The sequence below is a fragment of the Amblyomma mixtum genome, chromosome 1 (genome assembly GCF_055824585.1).
Source record: "Amblyomma mixtum isolate Tamu chromosome 1, ASM5582458v1, whole genome shotgun sequence".
Lineage (NCBI taxonomy): Eukaryota > Metazoa > Arthropoda > Arachnida > Ixodida > Ixodidae > Amblyomma > Amblyomma mixtum.
Window position 1 is genome coordinate 237,224,911 of NC_143012.1, and position 23,411 is coordinate 237,248,321.

The 23,411-nt window shown below is 46.9% G+C and overlaps 1 protein-coding gene across 3 annotated transcripts in view; it reads right to left on the reverse strand.

The window, feature by feature from the left end:
* The window catches only part of LOC149371297 (cytosolic non-specific dipeptidase-like), a 43,753-nt gene extending 21,091 nt beyond the window's left edge, over positions 1-22,662 (reverse strand). The window contains exons 1-8 of one of the 3 annotated variants that reach the window (XM_089565163.1): positions 22,537-22,662; positions 16,754-16,877; positions 9,232-9,402; positions 7,378-7,533; positions 5,732-5,889; positions 4,196-4,270; positions 2,852-2,996; positions 1,236-1,335 (exon numbers count right to left, since the gene is read on the reverse strand). In XM_089565163.1, the coding sequence (XP_089421289.1) occupies positions 1,236-1,335; positions 2,852-2,996; positions 4,196-4,270; positions 5,732-5,889; positions 7,378-7,533; positions 9,232-9,402; positions 16,754-16,877; positions 22,537-22,637 (1,030 nt within the window). In that variant the 5' untranslated portion in view covers positions 22,638-22,662. Of the gene's footprint in view, positions 1-1,235; positions 1,336-2,851; positions 2,997-4,195; positions 4,271-5,731; positions 5,890-7,377; positions 7,534-9,231; positions 9,429-16,753; positions 16,878-22,536 lie in introns of those variants that run through there. The other 2 variants (XM_089565151.1, XM_089565157.1) reach the window with 2 other exon arrangements.
* Between the last annotated feature and the right edge of the window lie 749 nt (positions 22,663-23,411).

Consider the following 23,411-nt stretch of genomic DNA (forward strand, 5'->3'; position numbering starts at 1 on the left):
TGCCACATGCAGACAGACGAGAGTTGAAAGATACGAGAGGAAATAGTGAAAGAACAGGCGCGCGTCTCAACAACCGCGACCGCCGAAGCTACGACGCTGGTTGTAACAGATACCCCAGTCCCCCGTTTTAAAAAAAAAAAAAAAAAACAGCCTCGATAGAAACGCGACTTGTCTTTCGGCAGGTATATCATTTTCTCCGAATGCTTTCCGTGTGCCAAGTGTAGTGGCGGAGCTCAGAGTGACTCACGCTAAACTACTTTGCATGCCGGACTTCTGCTTACGAAGCACCAATAAAATGTAAAAACACTGCGGCCTATCCTTGCCTCTGCGCATTGATTTTCAGTGCGGAGTGCATAATAACGCTTTTAGATACATTATTATCCTTTGTTTGTTGGGACAGGTACGCATGTAGAACATTTAAAAGCTTGTTTCGGGTTATTCACTGTGTCTCCACGACACGTAGTAGTCATGACCGGGAGGTACAACACAAGAAACCGCTGCACCATGACAGCGTACGTAATCGACTGCTGCTAATCTTCACGGACATTGTGAACCAAATCCCGTTTTACATTCGCAGGCAAACCTACACGCACTGCTTGCACGAGACACGCATCACGTTGAAGCAGCTGTACTGTGGAGTCGCCACACACGTCACGCTCGATTCCGAACTGGCACTTATATGACATTCACGTACCGTCACCGTCAAATGGAACTCAGAGAAAACAACTGAAACGCGAGCACAATTAATAAAAAAAATCAGTGATTGGAGACGAAATACAGGCGTGTTCTATTAACAATTCCAGAGAGCGATCTTTACGCCTTCGATACGAAATTAACCGCGCTAGTATACTGCCGCCCTCTAGTGTAACACCTTCCAATTTTGCAGTCGGCGTTTCGATTATCCTGTTCGTGTTTCATCCACGGTGGTTTCATCTGACGGTGCGTGCGCGAGATCGCACCAGCATGGTTTCGACAAAGGACTCGATCGGATTGAGTGTCACCGCGTAACATCTTAGGTATATTTCTCTTTTTTTTTTCTATACGTCGGCATTATACATATGGAGCAGGCATGCAGGCCTTGCTATGATGGCACTTGCCATACTCATTTTCCTTTTTCTATTTTCCTGCCTTCGTCTTCCTGCCATGGAAACAAGCAACAATAATAGTAATATTCAACTAGATTTTTCTTCAACTGCCGCCGGGCGCTGAGCACCTCGGGAAGGACAAGTGCTCACCGTGCAGGGAGAGGGACGGGTAACGCCAGCGGTACATCAGCGTCTCTACTTTGTCCTCGTGGGCGAGTTTGGTCACGCCCAGCTCCTGCCGGTACTCCTCCTGCTCGGAACACCAATTCACGCGACTAGTTAGCCACTTCCCTCGAAGTGATGAAAATAGAAAATTGTTGCGACCGAAATGCCAAGATTCCATTTCGCATGATAGCCTTCCGCTTATGCGCCATAAAACACAACGAGGCAGTTTTCTTTCTTTTTTTCAACGCTAACTTAGGTTTAAGCTCTCCTGCAGGCAGGCACCTACGTGAGGCTGTCAGCTGTGTGCCAACGGCCCACTCTTCCTCTTCTCGGCGCCCGGGGATCTAACTTCCTCGAGGTTACGCCTTTTCCAACTTGATGGAAGTAAATAGGTGTTCAGCCGCGAAACCGCCACACATTCAACACGCACGTTACCACAGCGTAAGATTCGTGCATCATTCCAGGGTTCTGCGGCAGTCGCGCGGACTGGACTAGCGAACTGTAATCGCACCCGTGCTTTCAGCGGCGAGGCTTGCCGACTCTCCGTCACACGATTTGCTGGCCCCCAATTAGAGGCTCATGCGGTACCTCCTCCTAAACCCTACACATGTGGCCCCCAGCAAATCATGGACCCCACGCTTGAAACGGCAAATGATTGGCCGGCACTTTTGCTATCACGACTGCTGAAGCTATGAGCGGGAGCCTGCCACGAACCGTTCTGACGTGTCACATGCATGTGCGGTTCAGCCCTTTAATCATTGGCACCAACGGCAGCTTCCACTTCATTTCCAGCTAAGTCCAAGGCTTGATATGAGACGGGCGCCCGATCTGGTAAGAGACGCTGTCCTTCTATGGCCAGAAGGATTCGTGGAAGCATTTCGAAGGCAGAGTTCAAAACGACTGCAGGCCGAAAAGCCGATGGTAGTTTAGAATTTACTCTTGTAGTGCGATCTGTACGCTGTACGCTTTCGAGCGCGAGAAGCTCAGCTACTCTCTGCAACGGCATTTTTGAAAACGTGCAGTCTTTGTCAAAAGTAACCAGGCTGCACGGTTTGGTTCTCAGTCGTATATTAAAGCTGTCATGCCAGCCTTCAAGCTATAAAGATCTCTTTGGTAAGGAGAACCCTTGTCCTCATCTTCAAAGAACTTTTTGATCTTTAGGGAAGCAGAGAAGTTTCTGCAATAAGAATGAGAAGCAAACCATGCAGCCTGGTTACTTTTGGCAAAAACTGCACATACATGCGTGTTAGGGTGCTGAGTACGCTGGATATGTCCGTGGCGATGACTCGCCAGTGCAGTGTCAGAGCGTCGGGAAAGAAGCATGCTTAGATCACGAACTAACGTCTCGGTCTGTGGGAAAAAGTATAAATAGGTCTTCTTGCGGTATCTCAATAAACATTAGGCGAGCTCTGTGGAATACAAGAACTTTGGACACCAGTGTAGCTCTTCGCACTCAGGTTGCTTGATAGGCGTTACTGTTGGTCGTGACAAGCGCGTCCGTTATCGTCAACAATTTATCTCGTTACGTACCCTTTGTATGCGGTCACAACAACGCTCACCTCAAGCAAGCATGACACTGCACATGACAACCCGCTTCTTACGAGATCGAAGTCGATGTTGCGGTACAGTTCGCGTTCTTCGTCCGTCACGGGCTGGACGTCGTCGTCGATGCCCGGAACCGTTATGTTCCCCGTGGAGTCCACCAGGCTATCGAGCAGGTATATCAGATCAGCCATGGCCTCATATCTGACCGAAAAGAGGGGACACAAACATCCAGCGAAATCTGAACAGACCACGCGCTCTTGAATGTGTTCAGGTGCATTGAACGCGGTGACTTCGTAAATGAAACACTGGCAATAAAAATGTCGATGCTGTGCTTCCACACCGTGAGGTTCTTTATCACTTTACAACGTTGTATGCAGTATTACTGCAAACTTCTTCAAAGGCGAGTAGGCAGGTAATAATGTGTCCAAGCATCAAGCAATTACCACTCCGGTCATATGTATCAAATCGGATTTTATAATGACGGCGTGCATTTCGACACTGATCATCGTGGTGAAGGTAAGAGGCGATCAGTCCGACGAAGGCTTTCTTAGTAAAAATAGCGCGGCGGCAAATATCTGCGCATGTATTGCCGGTAACGTTCTAATTACTAGTAAAAATTGCACCAACATGCTTAATAAACTTAACTGAGAGCCCCTCCCCCCCACACACGCACACGTGCTTACAACAATACTTGAGGGCGGTATAGATACATGAAATAATAAATAAATGACACTGATAGCTTCACTTGCGTCAATGTGCACTCATGTCTCATTGGTCATTGCTATAAGGCAAAACGAAAGAAAATATCTGAAGTGAATTTTTTTTAACTTGGCAACTGACAGGTTGTCTTCGCCACTGTCTCTTCCGACTCGTTGATGTTGATAACTGATTGTCGCCAGTAATCGCTAAATACGCATACCTATAACTGGATCCCCTGCAAATGTTTAACGCGAAGCTGTCCACTTCTTTCACTGATTTTTTTTTTTTTTTCCTAGACGCAAACTTACTGCAATAAGGAACATTCCCCGAGAGTAGAGTACACAAAGCGAACGTTTATAACATACTGAACGCGAACAACAGCGGTGCGACGAATAACGCTTGTATTGAAATCGCTATCAGCATCTCAGAAGGTGTGTGGCTGAATAGTTAGAAGACCATTATGTAACAGAAGACATTATGTAATAACATTATGTGATTAACATTATGTAATAGAAGACCATTATGTAACAATGTTCATGAACATAAAGTTTACTTTTTTTCTTTCAGATGCATTATTGTTGGCATTCGCAACTGTTGTCTGGACTTTTTGAAACCTGAATAACTTCTAAACTGCTAGTAATGAATGTCTTGATTCTACTTCAGAATGAACGAGCTAAATAAAATACATTCCTGTCACTCACGTAGTTCCGCCGTATGGGCCAGAATGAAGATGTCGCTTGCCGGCGGTCACTTCGACGTTAAAATACGCTATTCCTCTGGAAAAAAGAAAAGGGTACAAGTATGCTCAGCTAATGCGCGTAAACGTATGGCATTGCCGCTAATCAACGCAGCTGCTAACCATATCTTTGTAATGCGGCGCAAGTTCTATTGCTATCCAATTTCACGTTCCGAAACCCCCTGTCACCGTCAACCATACAATGATCTGTTAACGACTATTCAGGTTTCGAAGTTTTGAGCGTTAGTGGGATAGTGTTCAATTATTATCCCCTTGCAAAGCGTTTCCGCAACAATGTATCACACTGTGTATATCCAATGGGGGCTAATTAAGCTGTGAGAACGATACTTATTCTTACAAAGACGCTGCATAGCACAACGTTGGAAACAAACACGTGACAAGAGACAAAGTACACATCTAGTCGAATATATAGTATAAGCGAACAGCCTTTGAAACCAATAAAGTGTTGATTAGGGCGGGGAATCAGTTCCGTAATCATTTGAGACAGACAATTTTCTAGAAAGTAGAACCAAAACCACCACATGTCGCCGGTGTGATCTGAAACCACGACCTCTGCATGTCGCGTGCAGCGCACTATCCAACTGAGCTACGGCGGCTGCTACTTTCCAGTGCATTCGTGTTTTGCGCAGCCTAGAATTCAGTGTTGGCCAGAGCCACCCCCAACGACAGCGGCGGACTTGGAACACACTTTTGTATCTCATATGAACGTTGAATGTTATTGAATGCGAAGAATGGCAGCTGTGCGAGAGTGCCGACACTCTCGTTACGCTGTTGGAGCTGACAAGGGAGAGGAGAAGGAATTGACGAAGCGTGGTTGTGACGGGTAAGATACCAAGGACGATAGCGGACACAGTGATGTACGGCACTATGCAGTGCTGATTCTTCCACTGGAATAATGGCACACTTGGACAGCGAATCTCACGAGAAAAAAAAATCAAAACAATCACCGAAGCAATGAATCGTTCGTAGCAAAAGATGAGGACGACAGCGGTAGATCTCATTTTATTCACCATATTCAAACCGGAAGTCTTCACGTGGACGATGTTATACGAGCTCCACCAGCCCGAATGGCGGAAGAAAGCTTCTGAAGGGTGGCGGTGGAGGAAGGGTGGCGGGCTCCTCCTACTCCTTCTCTGGGGCCTCGGCTTCAGCTTCACACGGTCCGCGTCGTTGGATGGAGGGGGGGGGGGGGGGGGGGGGGGCTTCACACGCCGCCCCCATTTTGGGAGAATGCACCCCTACTTCTAGCGCAGTAAAACAATGGTTGCTGATATTTGAGATAGAGAACTGCAGTCTTATTTTACCGACATATTCTTGCAACCATCTAAGTGCTTCAGGCTATAAAGTCTTCATGAGAGTTATGCATACGGAGTTTAATGAAACCTATGAGAGCTATAAATCGCGATCGCGACGGGCAGTTGTCGCGCCGACTACCACGGTAAAGTGACATTTCCATATGCACAAGCAACGGTTAACCTACCTCAGTCCGTAGGTGAGACACGGTTTCTTGGTGCCGAGCCAGAAGTTGTCCGAGACGCAGGCGAAGTCGATGCCGTTGAAGAACTTGCTCTTCTTGTTCGATTGGAGGTAGGGGACAGTGCCTTGCGAGCCGACCTCCTCCATGCCTTCGTACAGAAACTGGACACAAGGAAAGGCGGAAAATTCAGTGTAGCGGGGCACGAAGCAGATCCTTATTAGGAACACCATAGAGATCAGTGAACGAAGTACATGAACATAAAGCGAAGATAAATCGCTTTGTTTTAGTAAAACTTCATTCGATGGTCGTGATCCATTAAGATCTTGTTAATGGGCAAAACCTAACCGTTGTTTTTTCAGAAAGGCGTTTACAGCGGCATAGTGCTTCTTTTTTTAGTTGAATAGGATCTGACGAGAGACTTGTATCCACTGTCGGAGTCGCGACTACTTCTCCGCACGTAATATAGAGAATGCGAAGCAAAAAATATATGTGAATAAAATGACACACTTATACAACTGCGTGGTCAATTTGTGTCCTTCCGTACAAAAGACGTCTCAGCGCACAATGTACACGTATCCTACACGTCTTACACAATACACATGCGGTCAGGTGCAGATGTGCCGACCATATCTAGTAAATCTGTAGCTTCGAGAATATTACCCACACCAAAAATTTCATTGTTATTCTTAGTTTCCAGTACCCATTCGATATCATACTCCAAAATACGCACACTAAAGCAAGCTCATGCTACAACATTCATATAAGATACGTAGATCCCGCTTAGTGCATTCCGGTAGGTATGCTGATTCACAGAAACAGCTCCACATAAATAATTCCCGAAAGAAAGACTAAGTATTCTTACACAAAATTCGACTCCTCTCGGCAGGCTACTGAAACCTTTAATAAGATTGTAATTTTATTTGTTGCAACCTGTAACCTGAAACCTGAAAGCCCATGCTGCGCGTTTCCTTTTCGCAGTTCACTTATTGACCTAGGTCCCAGCATGGTTGCTGGATACATCGGGCGTCTCTCTAGCGTGCTCAGATATCGCGGCGCATTTCTTTATTTGTGTCATCATCATCATTATCAGCCTGATTACTACCACTGCAAAGCAAAGGCCTCTCCCATGTCTCTCCAATTAACCCTGTCCTTTGCCAGTCGCGGCCATCGTATCCCCGCAAACTAGTTAATCTCACCCGCCCACTGAACTTTCGGCCGCCCCCTGCTACGTTTGCCTTCTCTTGGAATCCACTCCACTCCGAACCCGCGGTTATCTTGCCTTCGCATTACATGCACTGCCCAAGCCCATTTCTTCGTCTTGATTTCGACTAGGATGTGTCATATGAGCCCGCGTTTGTTCTCTCACCCACTCCGCCCGCTTCCGATCTCTTAACGTTACATCTATCATTTTTCTTTCCATAGCTCGCTGCGTTGTCCTTAACTTAAGCTGAGCCCTCTTTGTTAGCCTAGCAAACAAGCTTCGCCACAACAACAAGCAGCCACAAACAAGCAGCCGCCCACCTGTTCTGTGTGTGGTGTTCATTGAAGGCGAATGTTTACCACTATATTATCTCCTTCCGTTCAGGAAAACAAAGAGCGTTCTCGCTGGGCGGCGAAACCTCTGCGAGAGCAAGTCAGTCTCATCTTACCTTGAGGTTAACCGGCAGGGGCACCCCAGCTTTGTTGTAAGCGTGTAGCGCCCAGACCATGGCCAGCGCGGGTCCCTTGTCGTCAGAGCTGCCTCGGCTGTATAACTTGCCGTCGCGCTCCTGTAGCTTGAACGGGTCGCTCTTCCAGCCGTCAGACTACGGGGCAAATGGAGACGTCGTGAGTGAACGCGCGTAAAACGGATAAAAGAAGTACAAGCTTTCAGGTTTCTCTTTATCCTCCTGGGAAAAACATAACAGCTATCGCTGGTTCCTCGTGGGGCCGTTAGAAGGCGTTGGCAGTCAGTGAGGCCAAACGCTCCCGTGTTCCTACTAACCGTAATAAAATGGTACCATCCCTCCCTTCTACACCGAGAGTATCCACTTCCACTCCTACAGCCCGCTGACCTGGATCACGGTATTATAGATGGCACATTCACAGTGACCCGCGTGCGAACCTGGCACTGGTCACTCCTCTGTTAAGCGGCTCCTTTTCTTGTTAAGCAGAAAGCGATGATGCGATGCTAAAGCGATGACTTTAGTTCATTTTCGGCAGACATACTGCTGCTGCTGCTTCTATTACAACTGTTACTAGTACTGCAGCTAATACTGCTACTGCTACTTCTACTACTCCAGTAGCTACCACTACCACTACAACAACTACTACTACTACCAGAGTCTTCCAATACTTTTACTGGTAATAAAACTTTGCCGTAACGCTCTGAAGGAGCTTTGTACGCTGGCAAGGGCATCCGCGCCGCGGCGCTATAGATATAGAAGAACGTCAATTTGGGCTAGATGGTGCATTATTTGAGACAATAGCACTGCAATAAGACGTACACAAGAAAGACTGACACAGGACTCGCGCTAACTTCACTAACTTCGCTAACGGTTTTGTTGATGCCTGTTGTACCGGTGTTTTTTTTTTTTTTTTGCGCATGCCTTGAAGGCGCTATAGACCTTTGCAATAAGGGCTCCCTGGGCGCTGCCATATTGTTCAATGGACTGTCGGAAGCACCTCATGCTAGCACGGTAGAAGCGGCGGCGGAACCGGTTTCCGACAGTCCAGAGAGGAAGAGCCCCGAGCAGACAGCAGGGGAGGTGAGTAATATCGTAGCGGATAGTCACGTATGCTTCGCCCCTAATTCTGCGTTTCGCCAGTGGAAGCTTGTGTTTGTGTGCTGCGAAGGATGGCAAAGGCCTCTTTTGCACCGGTCTCTTCGCCACTTCGCTGCTCCAGCGAGGCCAGTGCAGAGTACGTCACGTGTCAGGTGCGCCGCGGTGTGACGCGTTTTTATTGGCGCCGCTATGCGCTCTCCGCAGGCGCGCGATTTTGAAATGGCTTGAGAAAGAGCCCAAATTCGCTGAGCTCGAGCACCGATGGTAATCGTGTTTTCATTATTCTAAAAACTGATAAGCCTATCACTAACGGTAGACTACAAATCTCTAATTGCAATCAGGCGCCTATCGGTAATAGTTAAACGTTAACTATCAGAATTTCGTTAAACACCTTTTGTTAACATGATTTGCCTCTTTTCCGACATCCTTCAGCACTGCTATTACAATGCCGCCAAATATTTCAATTGATCTCAGAAACCCCACTTTTTTTTAATTAGTGGCGGGCTTCCCTGAAACGCCTGCATATATATAGGCAGCGGAGTCATTTACCTATCATTGTTATATCCTGTTTTGATATAAGCAAAAGTTCGATTTGTCAGCGTTAATGAACATAAATTTCTCAGGTCTGGGCGTTCCCACGAAAATACACAAAACATTTCGCACGTGCATGATATGAACACGGGCTCTGACGAGGTGAACTCCAGAGGAACAGATATAATGCAAGGCAAGCGAGCTAACCATGCGCGCTGGCTGGACGTCTAAGTGAGCGTACATGCAGACAGTCTTCTTTCCGGGGTCGTCCCCGAGACGTCCCAGCACCAGCGGTGGAAAGGGCAGCTTGGTGCCGTCCAGTAGCGTCTGGTCCCCCAGCGGCTCCAGCTCCAAGCTCACGCCCTCTGCCTCCAGCATCTGATGACGGAACCACAGCGGCGTCAGTGCGTGGAAGCAGCAGTGAACACTCACATACCCTACGTGCATTAAAGGTGCACTGAAGAGGAATCTGAACTTGTCTTTTTGCCGCGGGAACTCGATCTACACGTTCCTAGCATTCATAGAAACTGCGACTTATTGCCCTGTGTGGCCAATTTCCCTAATTAAATCGAATTAACGTCCGGCTCCCGCCCTTTTTTTTTTGAATTCTGCCTCGTACGGTGGGCGGAGTCGACCAACGCGTGGAGTGCCTTTCACCCAGTCCCGTGGCGGCTTCCGCTCTGCCATCGGCGGAGTAATACGTAGTAGTCCGTAGTAGCAAATAGTCCGCGCGTATTTTTATCTCTGCGGGCTTATTTTGCGGCTATATTATCTGCGAATGAAACTATTTATTTATAGAAAACTAAAAAACAAAATAAAGCGAAAGCAAAGCCTCCACGGAGCTGGCTGAAAGGAACTTCACGCGTTGGTCGACTCCGCCCATCGTGCGAGGCAGAATTCAAAAAAAAGGGCGGGAGCCGGACGTTAATTCGATTTAATTAGGGAAATCGGCCATACAGGGCAATAAGTTGCAGTTTCTAAGAATGCTAGGAACGTGCAGATCGAGTTACCGCGGCAAAAAGACAAGTTCAGAATCCTCTTCAGTGAACCTTTAAAGGGTCAGTCTACTCACCGAGATGAGTGTATAAATAATAGCATATTCTGGTAGTTGGCACCCTATAACATCCATAACGAGGGAACTGCTCCCGGTATAGGCAGGAATTTATATTCTATTTCGGCGTTAAAAGTCGCGTAAAAATGCATGGTGGCGACCCCAAACGTTCATTTTGTTGGTGCAGGTGGTAGTCTTTTTCTATAGAAGCATAAGTGAAGATACTACGTACCGTTTGTATGCCCCAATGTCAGAGAAACGTACGTTTTGTTCTAGTAAACTGTAGAAGGCGTACCGCTAGCTTTTTCTGTAAATCACATGAATATTTATAGTTATACGTACGCTAAACGCAGGCACATTCCCACTTTTAGTTCAGCGTATGCTAGCAGAGACGCAAAAATAAACTCAGCCTATAGTGGCGCCATCTGGTTGTCAGGACGGGAACCATTGCTGTAAACAAACCGACTCTCTACTTGAGCCTAAAAGCGGCAGAATCGCCACTCTAATTATTAAAATAAAGCAAATTTATCACTTATACGTTTTCTTATAGGCGAGATGAGACGAAGCGAAAGACTGGTGCCCCATTTATGGCCAGTGAACGCACTAAAAAAGGCAGCAACAACGAGAATTCAGTCCGAAGCGAGAGGTCCGGCTTCAACGGGCACCGCCATGTTTGTCGCCGCGCGGCGGAAATCTGAATGGTTGCCAGATGAGACTACCATCTCATACAGATGTGTTCCCACATCAATAAATTCTAAAATGCTCTGCTGCACTTCTTGGCACCATACCTGGCTAAACGGTAGTTTGAGTAAAGAGCTATCGGTTGCCGCAAAGAAAATATGACCGATAAAATTCAGTAGACTGACCCTTTAACGTGGGGTTTAATCGCTTTAATACTCTCAGTTTCGCAACTCAAGGTCAAAGACCGATCATTATCTGCGGGAAGTTTTCGCTGGTTAGCAAATGGTAGCGCCGATGAGCTGTCCATCCTCCAGCTGTTCTTTCTTCACCATATCGATGCTTTCATCAGCAACACGTCCGAAATTATCGGACAAAAAATTGGAAAATTGTAAATATTGAAGGTAGTGGTCCATCCTTCTGATATGTAGCAAAAACTTTTTTTAAAGTTTTTCCATCGATCGCATCGAGAAGTAAAGCCTGCCATAGAAAACCAATGCGAAGCGCTTTTGACGATAGCAAAAACGCAAAAACGCGAAGAGGAAAAAAAATGCAAGACTGCCGTCGGATGATCTGCGGATATGTTGATAGTTATAGTGAAATGTTACATTATATGAAAAAATTGAGTTCATAAAAGTTTTCCCTTTCAAAAATGCTTTTGTCCGTTTTTTTTTTTGTTTGCCAAAGTTTTAACACACATACGTATTTTAGCCCAAGTACGAGGGTCGTTTGGTAAGTGTGGTAAAAATACAAGAGATGGCGCTGCAGTTGACAACTCCAGCCGACTGCCGGGTCTTGCCTTTGCTGATGACATAGTAATTATGGGAGAAACACCACAGGATGTACAGAAAATGCTAGACGTTTGTGCCGTGGAGCTGCGAAGCCTTGGACTCAAGTTCAACCAACGAAAATGCATGGTTGTTCAGCTGGCGGGCGAGGCGACTGATCAGCTGTTGCTGACGTTGAACGAAGAGCCCCTGACAGTCTACACATCGTACAAATACCTGGGCATAAATTTGTGCGCTGATACTGACATGTTCAGGCTGCACGAGGCCAAGGTCCGTCAGTCTGCACTCCGTGCGCAATGCATCCTCAGACGTCGGTGCCTGTGGGGGTGCCATCAGTACACTATGGTCCGCGAGCTCTGGAAGCTCGCGCACGTACCAGGACTCACGTTCGCCAACGCGGTGGTCTGCCTCCCATCAGCCACCAGGAATTGGCTAGAGCGCAGACAGACAGAGGTCGGCCGCACTGCAGTCGGTTGTCATGGACGGGTGGCCAATGCAGCCATCCAAGGTGACCTTGGATGGTCTAGTTTTGAGGCAAGGGAGGCATGCAGCAAGCTAGAGTACCGCGGTCGACTCCAGTTCATGAGCCGCGACCGATGGGCTAGGCGGGTTTTTGAATACCTCGCTGCGACATGCCTACGCACTACATGGGTGAAGCGCCTCCACTGGATAGAAGGCAAGTATGGCCTTTTCCAGACACCCATAAATGCCGAATCAGCAACGGCGTGGAAACAGGAGGCAAGGAGACGGGTCCAAGAACTGGAGAATAAGCAGTGGCTGCAGGCGCTCGCGGAAAAACCGACACTGGCTGTGTACCGCGAGTGCAAGAACAGCATCGGACCCGAAAAGATCTTTGACAACGGCCTGGGTAGCACACTGCTGTTTGAGGCCCGGGCCGGAGCGCTGCGGACACTGGTGTACCGCCGTCGCTTCGATGCAACATCAGAAGCACATGGCACTATGCCGAGCGTGTGGTGATGCGGAGGAGACCATCGAACACCTGGTGATGTCGTGCCAGAGACTCCATCCGATGCCGACAGAGGGCACCACATTCCCTCAGGCGCTCGGCTTTCACGATCCTGCGGTGGACGACGAGGGAGACAGCTCCAAGCACAAGAGCGAGGGTGTGCTGCGAACCAAGCGTCGACTGACTCTTTGGTGGCGCACTGTGTCTAACCGCGCGAAACCGCAGAGTCGGATGTGAACGCGGTCGATGAACGAACTCCTTGCTTTGAACTTTGCGTTTTTTTTGTGTTTTTTTTCCTCTCCTTTCTTGTGCGCTTTCATCTCGTTTCTTTGTTGTTGTTTTTTTGGTCTAGGTGCTCACTCTAGTGGTGCCCGCCCGTTACAAAGGGTACGGCCTCAAGTATCTATCTATCTTGTCGGTGGCGCGCGAGAAGCATACTTCATATGACGTCAGAACGTGTTTAGGCTTCTACCGACAGTTAGTAGGCTTCCGACAGCCACCGGCGCCGAGCTGTATGGTGACACCCACCAAAATGTAAAATTTTGAATTTCGAGCAGTGATCAAACATTTTTATTTAAAGCAGTGGACGGCTGCCCAAATTAAAGCCGAGTTGAGCGAAGTTCATGGACACTCTGCACCATCACTGAATACCATTTACTACTGGATAATTTGATTCAAACGCGGCCGAACTTCGACGCAAGATGAAGCACGTCCTGGGCGTCCAGGGGAGGCCACCACGGCAGAAATGGTATCGAAAATTCATGAAATTGTCATGAAAGACCGCCCAGTGAAGGTATGTGAGATAGCTGATATTGTAGGCATCTTAACAGAGAGAGTTTACAGTATTCTTCATGAAAAATTGGAGATGAAGAAGGTCTTTGTACGTTGGGTGGTACGATTGCTGACGACCGACCAAAAGCGCATGAGGAAAGACATCTCGAAGGAGTGTTTACCGATGCTTGATCGAAATCTTCAGGACTTTTGGCGTCGATTTGTGAGAGCTGACGAGACGTGAGAGCATCATTACATTCCAGAGTCTAAAAAGCAGTCAAAGCAATGGACTGGGCCTGATGAAGATGCGCCAAAAAAGGCAAAGACTGTTTGTTCAGCCGGAAAGGTGATGGCAACTGTCTTTTGGGATCCACGTGGAATAATCTTTGTAGACTATTTACAAAACAGCAAAACGATAACAGGACCATAATATGCGACACTCCTATAGAAATACACGGGATCGCCGATGCCATCACACACTTTGCCCCCCCCAATACGTTGTCTATACAGACTCGCAGGCAGCTCTGCGTGCCTTCCATGAAAGAGCCCTCCCTTTCCCTACCCGATCGTCCTTAGATGCCGCCCTCTTAGCGTTAAGCCCACGACCGGTGACCCTTCGGTGGATCCCTGGTCACATGGGCATCCCCGGCAATCAGCTGGCTCACCGGCTTGCCTGCGAAACTATACACCGGGCGCCGGGTATCCCATGGACGAGCCCACCGACGGAGCAGGCGGTCAGGGTTTACAAACGCACTGTTGACGAATACTACGGGCAGCAAAAATTGGATTTAGCTAATTTACCACCACCACACCCATCCTTATCGATCCGTGAAGCTCGCATTCTTCGCCGAATACAGTTTAATCTCCTACATACACCAGCCAAACTTTATCTATACCGGTACACTTCCACACCTCAGTGCCCAAACTGCAGACAAAGAACACTGCCTTACACAGTGCCACGTAGCCTTCCAGTCCCCCGCCTATCCTTTCCCCCCACACCCCCCCCCCCCCCCCCCCCCGCGGCCCGTCTGGCTCGCCTCCCTGGATCTGAGACTGGACTGCAACGTGTCCTCGTCGCCTTGGCCCAGGACGTACTGAACGCCTAATAGAAAGGATGTTCTAATAAAAATGTCACACCACCACCTATAACAACTGAAAAAAAGAGTTGCGCACTAAACGACCTGGGTTAGTTCGTAAAAAAGTCCTCTTTCACCAAGACTATGCTCCACCCCACAGATCCCTTGTTGCAGTGGCCAAATTGCCCGAGTTAGGCTTCGATGTTGTGCCTCATCCACAATATTCTCCGGATTGGGCCCCATGCGACTTTTTCCTTTTTCCAAACCTAAAGAATTGGCTGTTCTTCAGATGAAGAGGTTATCTCAGTGGTGAATGACTACTTCGAGGACCTCGCACCATCCTTTTTGTTTTTTTTTGTTTTTTTTTTGGGGGGGGGTGAGGGGAATGTAAAAATTGGAGCACCGCTGGAAGAAGTGCGTGGAACTGGAAGGGGACTATGTTGAAGAATAAAATATTGTTTTGAGCAAGCTTGATATCTTTAATTGCTTTTTACCACACTTATCAAAGGACCCTCGTAGAGTGTTGTACTTCGATACATGGGACCTGTTGGGAGTTTCGGAACCGGTGCCATAAAAGAGCGCTGGTGCGGTGTAGTGCTCCTAGAGGTCCATTATATGCCGAAATTGAGCATGAAATTCCTAACTACAATTGCGCGTCTGCAGTTACAAATTGTCTCCGACAAAAATCAATGTTGCAAGTGTACACTGCAAGTTAAATCGCATCTGGCCACAGGATTTCAAGGAGGCGTTCTAATTTTTTCCTTGTGCCAGGGTCAGTGACGTTTGCCGACATATTTTAGGTTATTATCTATATAAATTCAACATTCAGTTAGGTAAGACCACCAGTCGCACTGCGCTTCTCAAGCGTACACGTCTCTTCCGGTTCAAACGCATCCACCTAAGCTTCAAGGCATTTATTATTCGCGTTACAGGTTGTCATTAATATTAATCTACTAAAAGTCAGCGCTGCAGCACTGCCACTAGTTTTTTTTGTATTTTCGTTCTTTTTAATGCTTTCTCGAGCCCCGTGCCGTTAGGAGGCCAATGCATGCAACGCCTTCCTGCCATTTCAATACGGTAGCCTCTCGCGCTTGCGTTCATTGCTGCGTGTTCCCGTACGCATTACAGAGGTGTTTGCTACACTGCTATGCAGTAGACCCGAGTACGCGTGCATTGGACCCTCTCCCCACTGCCTGGGATGCGACTTTATACATTAATGCGTTAGCATTGAAAACCCTCACCCTAAAGAAAAAGTATCCGGCACCCGGTGGCGTAGTGTTGTGTACACTTGCCACCTACCAACCGTGCCAGGTGGCAAAGGGGAGAGGAGGGGGAAGTCTCCCTCTTTAGGGAAGAGTAGGGCTGGCTGCCACGGTAAGAACTACGAATTACTTAGCAGTTGTGTATATTTGCCACGTGCCATGGTTGGTACATGGAAGAGCCGCCTGCCACGGTTGACAGATGGCAAAGTGGAGAGAGCGAAATGCCCCTCTCCACTTGTACGGAAAAGGAGGGGAGAGGCCGGAAGGTGGCTGCCACAGGAAGAACTACGAATGACTCAGTGAAGAGCACGGAAAAGTTGCTCATCATTGTGCTCAGCTCAGCATAGTTGAGCAATGAACATTCAATGAGCAAATAATTACATCGAAAAGTATGACATGTATACCTATGAAATAAAGAATAAGGAAACGAGAAGAGAAGACGAAAAGAGAAGACAAGAAGTATGAGAGAAGTAATGCAAAGCAAGGAAGTAGAAGACCTAATGCTAACGCATCATCACCGCATCACGATAATTAAGCACCCCGTAATTTTTTTATACATTCTTTTCTTTGCCTCTCCTCATTCTCTCCTCTGTCCCTCTTCTCTGTCCCTCAGCCTTGAATGAGGCAGTTACAGCACATTTGCTCTCTTCAGGAACTTTGCCCCTGATGCTATTGATGCTATGGAACTTGAACAAACCCGCCTCAGGGGCACAAGCGTCAGCGCGTTCGGCCGTTGAGTACGATGGCACGGGTTCAACCGGGTCGCAGCGGCTACGTTTTGATTGAGGCGAACTGTGCGACGCCCGTGTACTGTGTGATGTCATAAAGAACCCCGCTTGGTCGAAATTAATTAAGAGACTTCCAATAGAGCACCCCTCATAGCCCATGAGCCGCGTCAGGACGTTGAACCCCACATATCACGTACCATACTGCAGGATTAGAAAAAGAAAAAAAAGTGATGGCATTAGATTTTCAGCAATTGCATGGTTGAATCCCGTAGTGAAATACCATCAAGCCTGTCGTGATAAAAAGTCTTCCTTCTCCGCGTCCTCCTCTATACAACGTGCAAACCTGGCATGATCCAGGGGAGTATGCACAAGATCACATGTGTTCCTTTGCATCTATAGAATGCTTGCCTGTTTGATTCGGTTCGCAGCTTTGATGATATCACCCCGGTGTGCCTTGTCCGCAGACACGCTCGGAATGGACACGAGCTCCTTGAGAGACTGCACCATAGCGTCTTTAGAATTGTCTATCACACTGCAAAAAAAAAAAAAAACAGAAGAACAAACTGAATAACGGAGTAATCACTGATTTGCAACCATCCAAGCGCAGCCATATGGCTACAAAGGAAGGCTGTATATCTTTCCCAGAAACTTCCTAATAAAAAAAATTATTCCTGGTCCGAGGTTCGAGCCCGGGACCACAGCCCCACCGGAGCAGTTGCTCTACCACTGAGCTAACCGGGATATGGTAGGACGAGAGCAAATTTACCAAAAACTCAAAGTGGGAACATTAGTGGTGTATTGTTTTAGGGGAATCCCCCAAGGTGGAGTAGATTTGTAATAAGGGAGTAATTACTCATTTTCATCCACCCAAGCGCAGCCATGGAAAGCGCGGTAACTCTCATAGTAGTGACCGCAGTGCCGAATGAATCGGACCTTTGAGTCCGCAGAGTCGAGGAAAATGTGATGCATGAGTGAGGCAGCGTACGAGGAGATGAAAATGTTGGTTGGATAAATGGGTTCACCCCTTTTTTTTATCAAAAAACACTTCGCTGTTTTGTTTCAGCACCGAAGTGTAGAGCACGGTTTAAAGTTAAAACACACACTCTGGCGTCATCTTAACGCCTAAATTCACTGCAGGGTACTAAATTTTCTTTGTACGCCCTGCTATCTTATCTGCTTAGTTTTCATACAAATGTTGATACTGTGATCCTCAATTAGCTAAGGCGGTCGAATTTGGGGTTGCTGTCGGTTAGTGAGGGGACAAGCCTTGCGTTACACTGCCGGAGATTGTGCCGCAGTGTATCTGAAACTTGGATAAACCGGTAAAAAACACTCACTATTCGTGGGACAGTTCTGTGTCCTAAATGAGCTTTTTCATTACTCTTATAAGAAGCTAGAAATGTTTGTATCTGTTAGCGTCGCATCTTCAGAGGTCCGGTTAAGTGCCACTCAGTTATCTGAAATACACGCTCCCCCCGCAGACGTCTTCCATATACGCATGTGGTGCCCTGCATTTTTCGGAGATGCCAGCTGGGTGCACTCTTCGCCCTTATGTTCTGCGCAGCTCGTAATGTAGTTCGGCAATGGGGTAAGTAATTTAGTTCCGCACACTGGAGTAGTTCTTCACTGAAGTAAGGACTAGCAAACATTTCATTAACGCAGACGCATCGGCCGTGACAAGAACATACATACCCAGCCCCAGCCCGTTTCTCGGCAAATATTTCCCATATTTTTGTGCAAACGTGCGAGAACTGGAATGACTTTCCCGCTGCTGCTGTCATCCATCGCAACCGTTACCACTTAAACATCAGTGAACAACTCATCATTAGAAACGACTACACATCCTGTAAAGCCCCTTTACGGGGCAATTAAGGTGTTGAAAATTAATGAAAAAGAAACAGTGAAAAGGATCAACGGTTCTTTTTGTTCGTGTGCCCTTTGACGTACCCTAGTGCTACAGGACTAACAGGAATACAACACAAGACAGACAACAGAAATACAAACCCTAGAAAAATACGACACGCTACAGAAATACGACACTACAGAACACAGACTACAAATTACAACGCATTATACAAGACAGACTACAGAAATGCGACACACTACACAAGACAGGCTACAGATATACGACAAAAGACAGACAACACAAATATGGCGTGCCAGAAATACGTCAATACGACAGACTACAGACATGTTTTCTGTCCTATATTCCTGTAGCATGTTTTGACCATGTTTTGCATCTCTGTCGTAAGCGGTGCATTGTGGCAGCAGCGATTCTGAGCGACTATTAATGTCAGAAAAAATCAAATTGCTATATATATGCGCCGCAAGATGCTAATGCAATGTCAAGGATGGCAGGCAAAAAGCCTTCTGAAGGATTACAACTCCTGCGTAATAATGGAACTACCAAGATGGTATACGTTATCATCTTTACCGACTTGTACGAAGTTTTGAGTATTTAGCATCAGAAAAGTATGGGCGCATGTTATTTTATTTTTATTTATTTATATTCCTGTGTTTTTATTTTTTGTTTGATTTTTATTCCCCTGAAGGAACGTTCCAGTGGTCGTGGAGTAGCGGTTCGAGTTCCTGCTCGACAATTTTTCTTGTCAGCGCAATAGCTTTCCTTTCTTCAGAGGCACTACTTAATGGTGGTGGAATGACGTCATGACACTGTAGACTAATGAAAAAGGTGTAGTGACGTCATATGTCCTGTGTGATCTTGCGGTGCGTCTGAATTACTCGTGCGGATCACGTGGTTGAGACGTCACGACCCTCTATAGACGAATCACGATGTTCTGGACATGACAGTGCCAACGCCTTCGCCAGCGCCTTCGCCAGCGCCTTCGCCGACAGCTATCGCGGTAAAATGTTCATTTTACGATGTGATGCGCTGAACCTCGCCGAATCCATCCGCGGGAATGCAGCATGAGTAAAGAAACGTATCGTGAGCTTCGTTTTCCTAGGCTCTAAGCCGCCTAAGAGGTTCCGGTGAACTTCGAAAACGCAATGAGAAGTCATATATAGTAGCGCCACGTTTGAAACCAGCGCCCTCTAGATCGCGAAATGTACCGCCGTCAGCACGCTTTAACACGAACGCTCGATTGCGCGTCCCTGAGCGCTGGACGTTGAGTCCGAGACCGTGCCGCACGGTGTGTTTGCGGCGGTTGGAGAAAGCTCGATCATGCCCTGCTTCCACCCTAATACAGTCTCAGGCCCAGCGGTGCTAATGTCAGTGGAAAACATGCGCTCGAGCGTTCGTGTTAAGCGTGCTGAGGATGGTATACCCGCATTCAAAAGTTTATGGGACGCAATATTACCCACCTTACTATTTACTATTTTATAGATAAAAACAACTTGCTCACGCCATATCAATTCGAATTCCAGAGAAACAAATCTATGGAACTTGTGCTTTTAGAACGAAAAGAATACATTCTGACACAATTTGAAAGTTTTTATACTAGGAATATTCGTAGGTTTCTCCAAAGCATTTGAACTGGTAAAGCATGAGTTACTTTTAGACAAGCTTTAGTAATACGCAATTCGAGGCCAGGCTGAAAGACTAATAAAATATTATGTGTCGAAAATGAAACAAACAGTGAACATAAATAATATGCAGTACGTCAGAAGTAAAACCAATTTTTTTTTCTGGCGTCCCGCAAGGCAGAATACTAGGGTCACTACTTTTTAACATTTTCTTTAACGAGAATGTAAAAACTGACCCTGTAAAGCCTGGATCCGCCATATATGCCTATGATAAAAGCATTTTTTTTTCTGGAAATGACATTCTCCACTTCACAGTCTTGCAATACTACACTGGTAACACTAGAAAAATGATCACAATCTATTTAATTATATACGTGTGAATGAAAAAAGACAAAAGCAGTAATATTTAGCTCCAAAAACAAACTGGTTTCTCCACAAGATTCTGTCATATTTAACTCGAGACAAATGAAATCGTTGATCATTTTAAATGCCTTGGTGTAGTATTTTCTTAAACTAAACTGATTAAACTACTTCTTTAGAACTCACTATTATATTCTCACATTAACTAGTGTCCGCTTGTATGGGGCACTACAACATATTCCTGTATAAAAAAAAATTCATGTTTCAAAAAAGTTTCCTCGCTACAACTCTAATGCGAACTATAGAGCAAATAAAAGTTTTTTTTCCTCTCTAAACTGGTGTAACCAAAATCTTTTATTTATATCAGTTCCGCCAGAGCGTTAATTTTAAAATATAAGCCAAACATAACATAAATCATATTCGCCATCTGGCAAATTTAGAAGAAAATGAAATGAGCTACCCTTTCAGACAGCCCGAAAACTGGTCGGTACCAACAGCACGCACAAACAGCCGGAAAGAGCGACTGCAATATACTCGTCTAAGTCGAGCAATTTCAACTCGGTTACTTTGTTTCTTAGTTCTGGCACGCGAATGTGAGCCCCTACAGAAGCAGCCTTGACACGCGCAAGGACATACACGTATATAGATAGCCAGTTTCGTTTTCTACGGCACTTCGATCGACCTATTCTCGCTCTATGAAAAAGTAAAAATAAGCATGTCGGAGTTTTCCGCCCTCGAGAGCGTTCGGTACGGGATCCACCGACGAAGTATACAAGCCAGTATCCATTCCGCTCCCTGTAAGTTCGTCGTGTGTTCTCCGCAACGCACGCTGCGGGCAAGCATGGTGACCCTCAAATCGCTCGACGAGCAGCAAATCAGCACGATTCGCGCCGCGTCAGTTCGTCCGTATGTTTCGCAAGCAATACTCTGCCGCATTTCAGGTCAAGTTATGTGGTCGCTTATGTGGCCGACGTTTGCGGCCACATAAGCGCGAACAGCGAGGGAAACTTCCTTGCTCCAAAAACAGGCATATTTCATCCTGGTTACAGTCCGCACCCCAGCGGTTTGGAATCTGCAGCTACACGATTTACATGAGCGTCGAGGAACAATCTTTGTTGAAATTCAGTAGAGCACGGCGACCGTGGCCGCAGCGGGAGCGGGAGCGCTGTCGAGAGATGGCGCTGTCGTCGGCAGCTCTCGCCAGTACCGAGGTTGCGTCTGGTGGTGAGGCATTTTCTTCCTGCTCCCGTTGGTAGTGTGGCATGTAGTTTTGCCTCGCAAAAGCGAGAGGGATATGCGAGTTGAATATGCCTCCTCGCCCGGCAAAAAACTTCGGTAAAGGCGAGAACTACCGAAAACAGCGTCGCCGCACGGTAGCGCTCCGGTTCGGCCCCCTGTAGCGGTGGGGTAGAAACTCTGGGCAAAGACCGTACTGGCAGTATGAAAAGGAGCATTCAGTATGCACTCAATGAAAGAACTTGTTTTTCTTTCTGAATCGAACTCGAAACGACATAAAAAACAAGTAAACCTTTTCATTTCGACAGGAAAAGTGCAGTCTGCATCACCCTTGTGTAGAGCGCTGGAGCAGTGTGCTCCACGTAAAAAATCAGCAGTGGCTTAGCTCGGTTATACCAGGATTTACGTAGCGAAAGCAGGCATGCGACAGCTGGCGAAGCGAGCGGAGGCGAGCGCAACGACGAGGCAAGCGGTGTGACGTCATAACAAACGGCGGCGGCGGCTTCGCGGCGAGGCGCGGGGGTGTGACATCATGCCAGATGGCGCGGCGAGCGCGCGGCGCCCGCCAGCTGCGGCGGTTGCTAGGCAACGGCTCAAGGTCGCTCTCTGTGCCTCCTCGGAGCACCGCCAATGCGAAATCGCAAGTTCGAGGCCAATGCAGCTTTCACTACAACAAGAAAGGAAAGCAGCCCGTTTCCAAGCAAAGTGGTCGTGATCACCTTGCGCACACGAGTTTATGCCGAAGTTTGTGACGCGCGAGTTTGTGACGAAGTTTATGCGAGAGAGTACGCCGCCCGAGCGCTCTGCACAAGGGTAACGCGGACTGAACTTAAATTCACAGAGGTACGCTTTTCAGTTCCACCTCAATAATCGTTGACTGCGTGTAAACGAAGTGTTTGCTTTCATACTGCCTGGACATGAACTTGCGCTCTTGGAAGCTTTTTGAATGCATGGCAAGTCCTAGAGAAACCTGCCTGTTAGATTCCGTGCACAAATTTATAAAAAGAACATGTGTGCAACACGTTGTACATGGACCACTTATAGACAGCGCAGGTCACGTCAACAAATCGACTTGTAAATGAAGTAGTCAACTTCACCCAGTTACATACCTGAAAATTTTTTCCAATTCCTTCGGAAGATTCCTTGAAGCCATTGTGATTTGTGGGGATCTCTTGTGACCTGTTGAGAAGACGGCACGAAACGAAGTCATGTCATATCGTAGTAGGATCAAAATGAATAATACGAAGCTGAGGCCTACTCTTCCGTTCCTTCAAATTTGGACACCAGTTTCTGTTCTTAAAACAGTTCACTAACATCGGTAAGGAGTGGAAAGATACATACCGCCTTTTTCTGGCGTTTGCGAGTTTAGTTTAGTGACAGGGATAACTGGACATGCACGAATGATAACACGCGGATGGCCTAAAAAGTATAGCAGCGGGCCAGCCTGTGCCCGTCCGTGAACGTCCGTGAACGTCTCCTTTGTATCAATGATCAGCGTTGAACGCGCGCATCTGTAGGCTGACAAAAAATTGCAGAAGATCGCCGTAATTCTCATCCACCCTCGTCACTATCTAAGGCTATCATTCGTTTCCCGTGAACAATGCGTGACACTACAGCGGAGGCTAGGTTCGAGCATTGAATGATGCTTGAAAAGCTGGATATCTGATTGTCTATAGCAAGGATTGATGTTTCGTTCCAAGCATTATATTTTAACAATACAGAATAAGGCGTGAAACCGATGCAACTTGGTTGGCTGTGGCCAGAGCAAATAAGATCATTTTTAGGTTGTAAATTTCCAATTAATCTGTCCTCGCTTAGAGTATGCACCTACTTTTACCAAAAAAAAAATCTCAGGACGATCATGAAACCTGATGCGAGAACCTATGCATGAAACCTGATGCGAATTTTTTTTTTTTGGTAGCAGTTGGATTTATCCGCTACGATTACTTTATTTTCCTGTAATGAATACTCTTACTGAATGGAT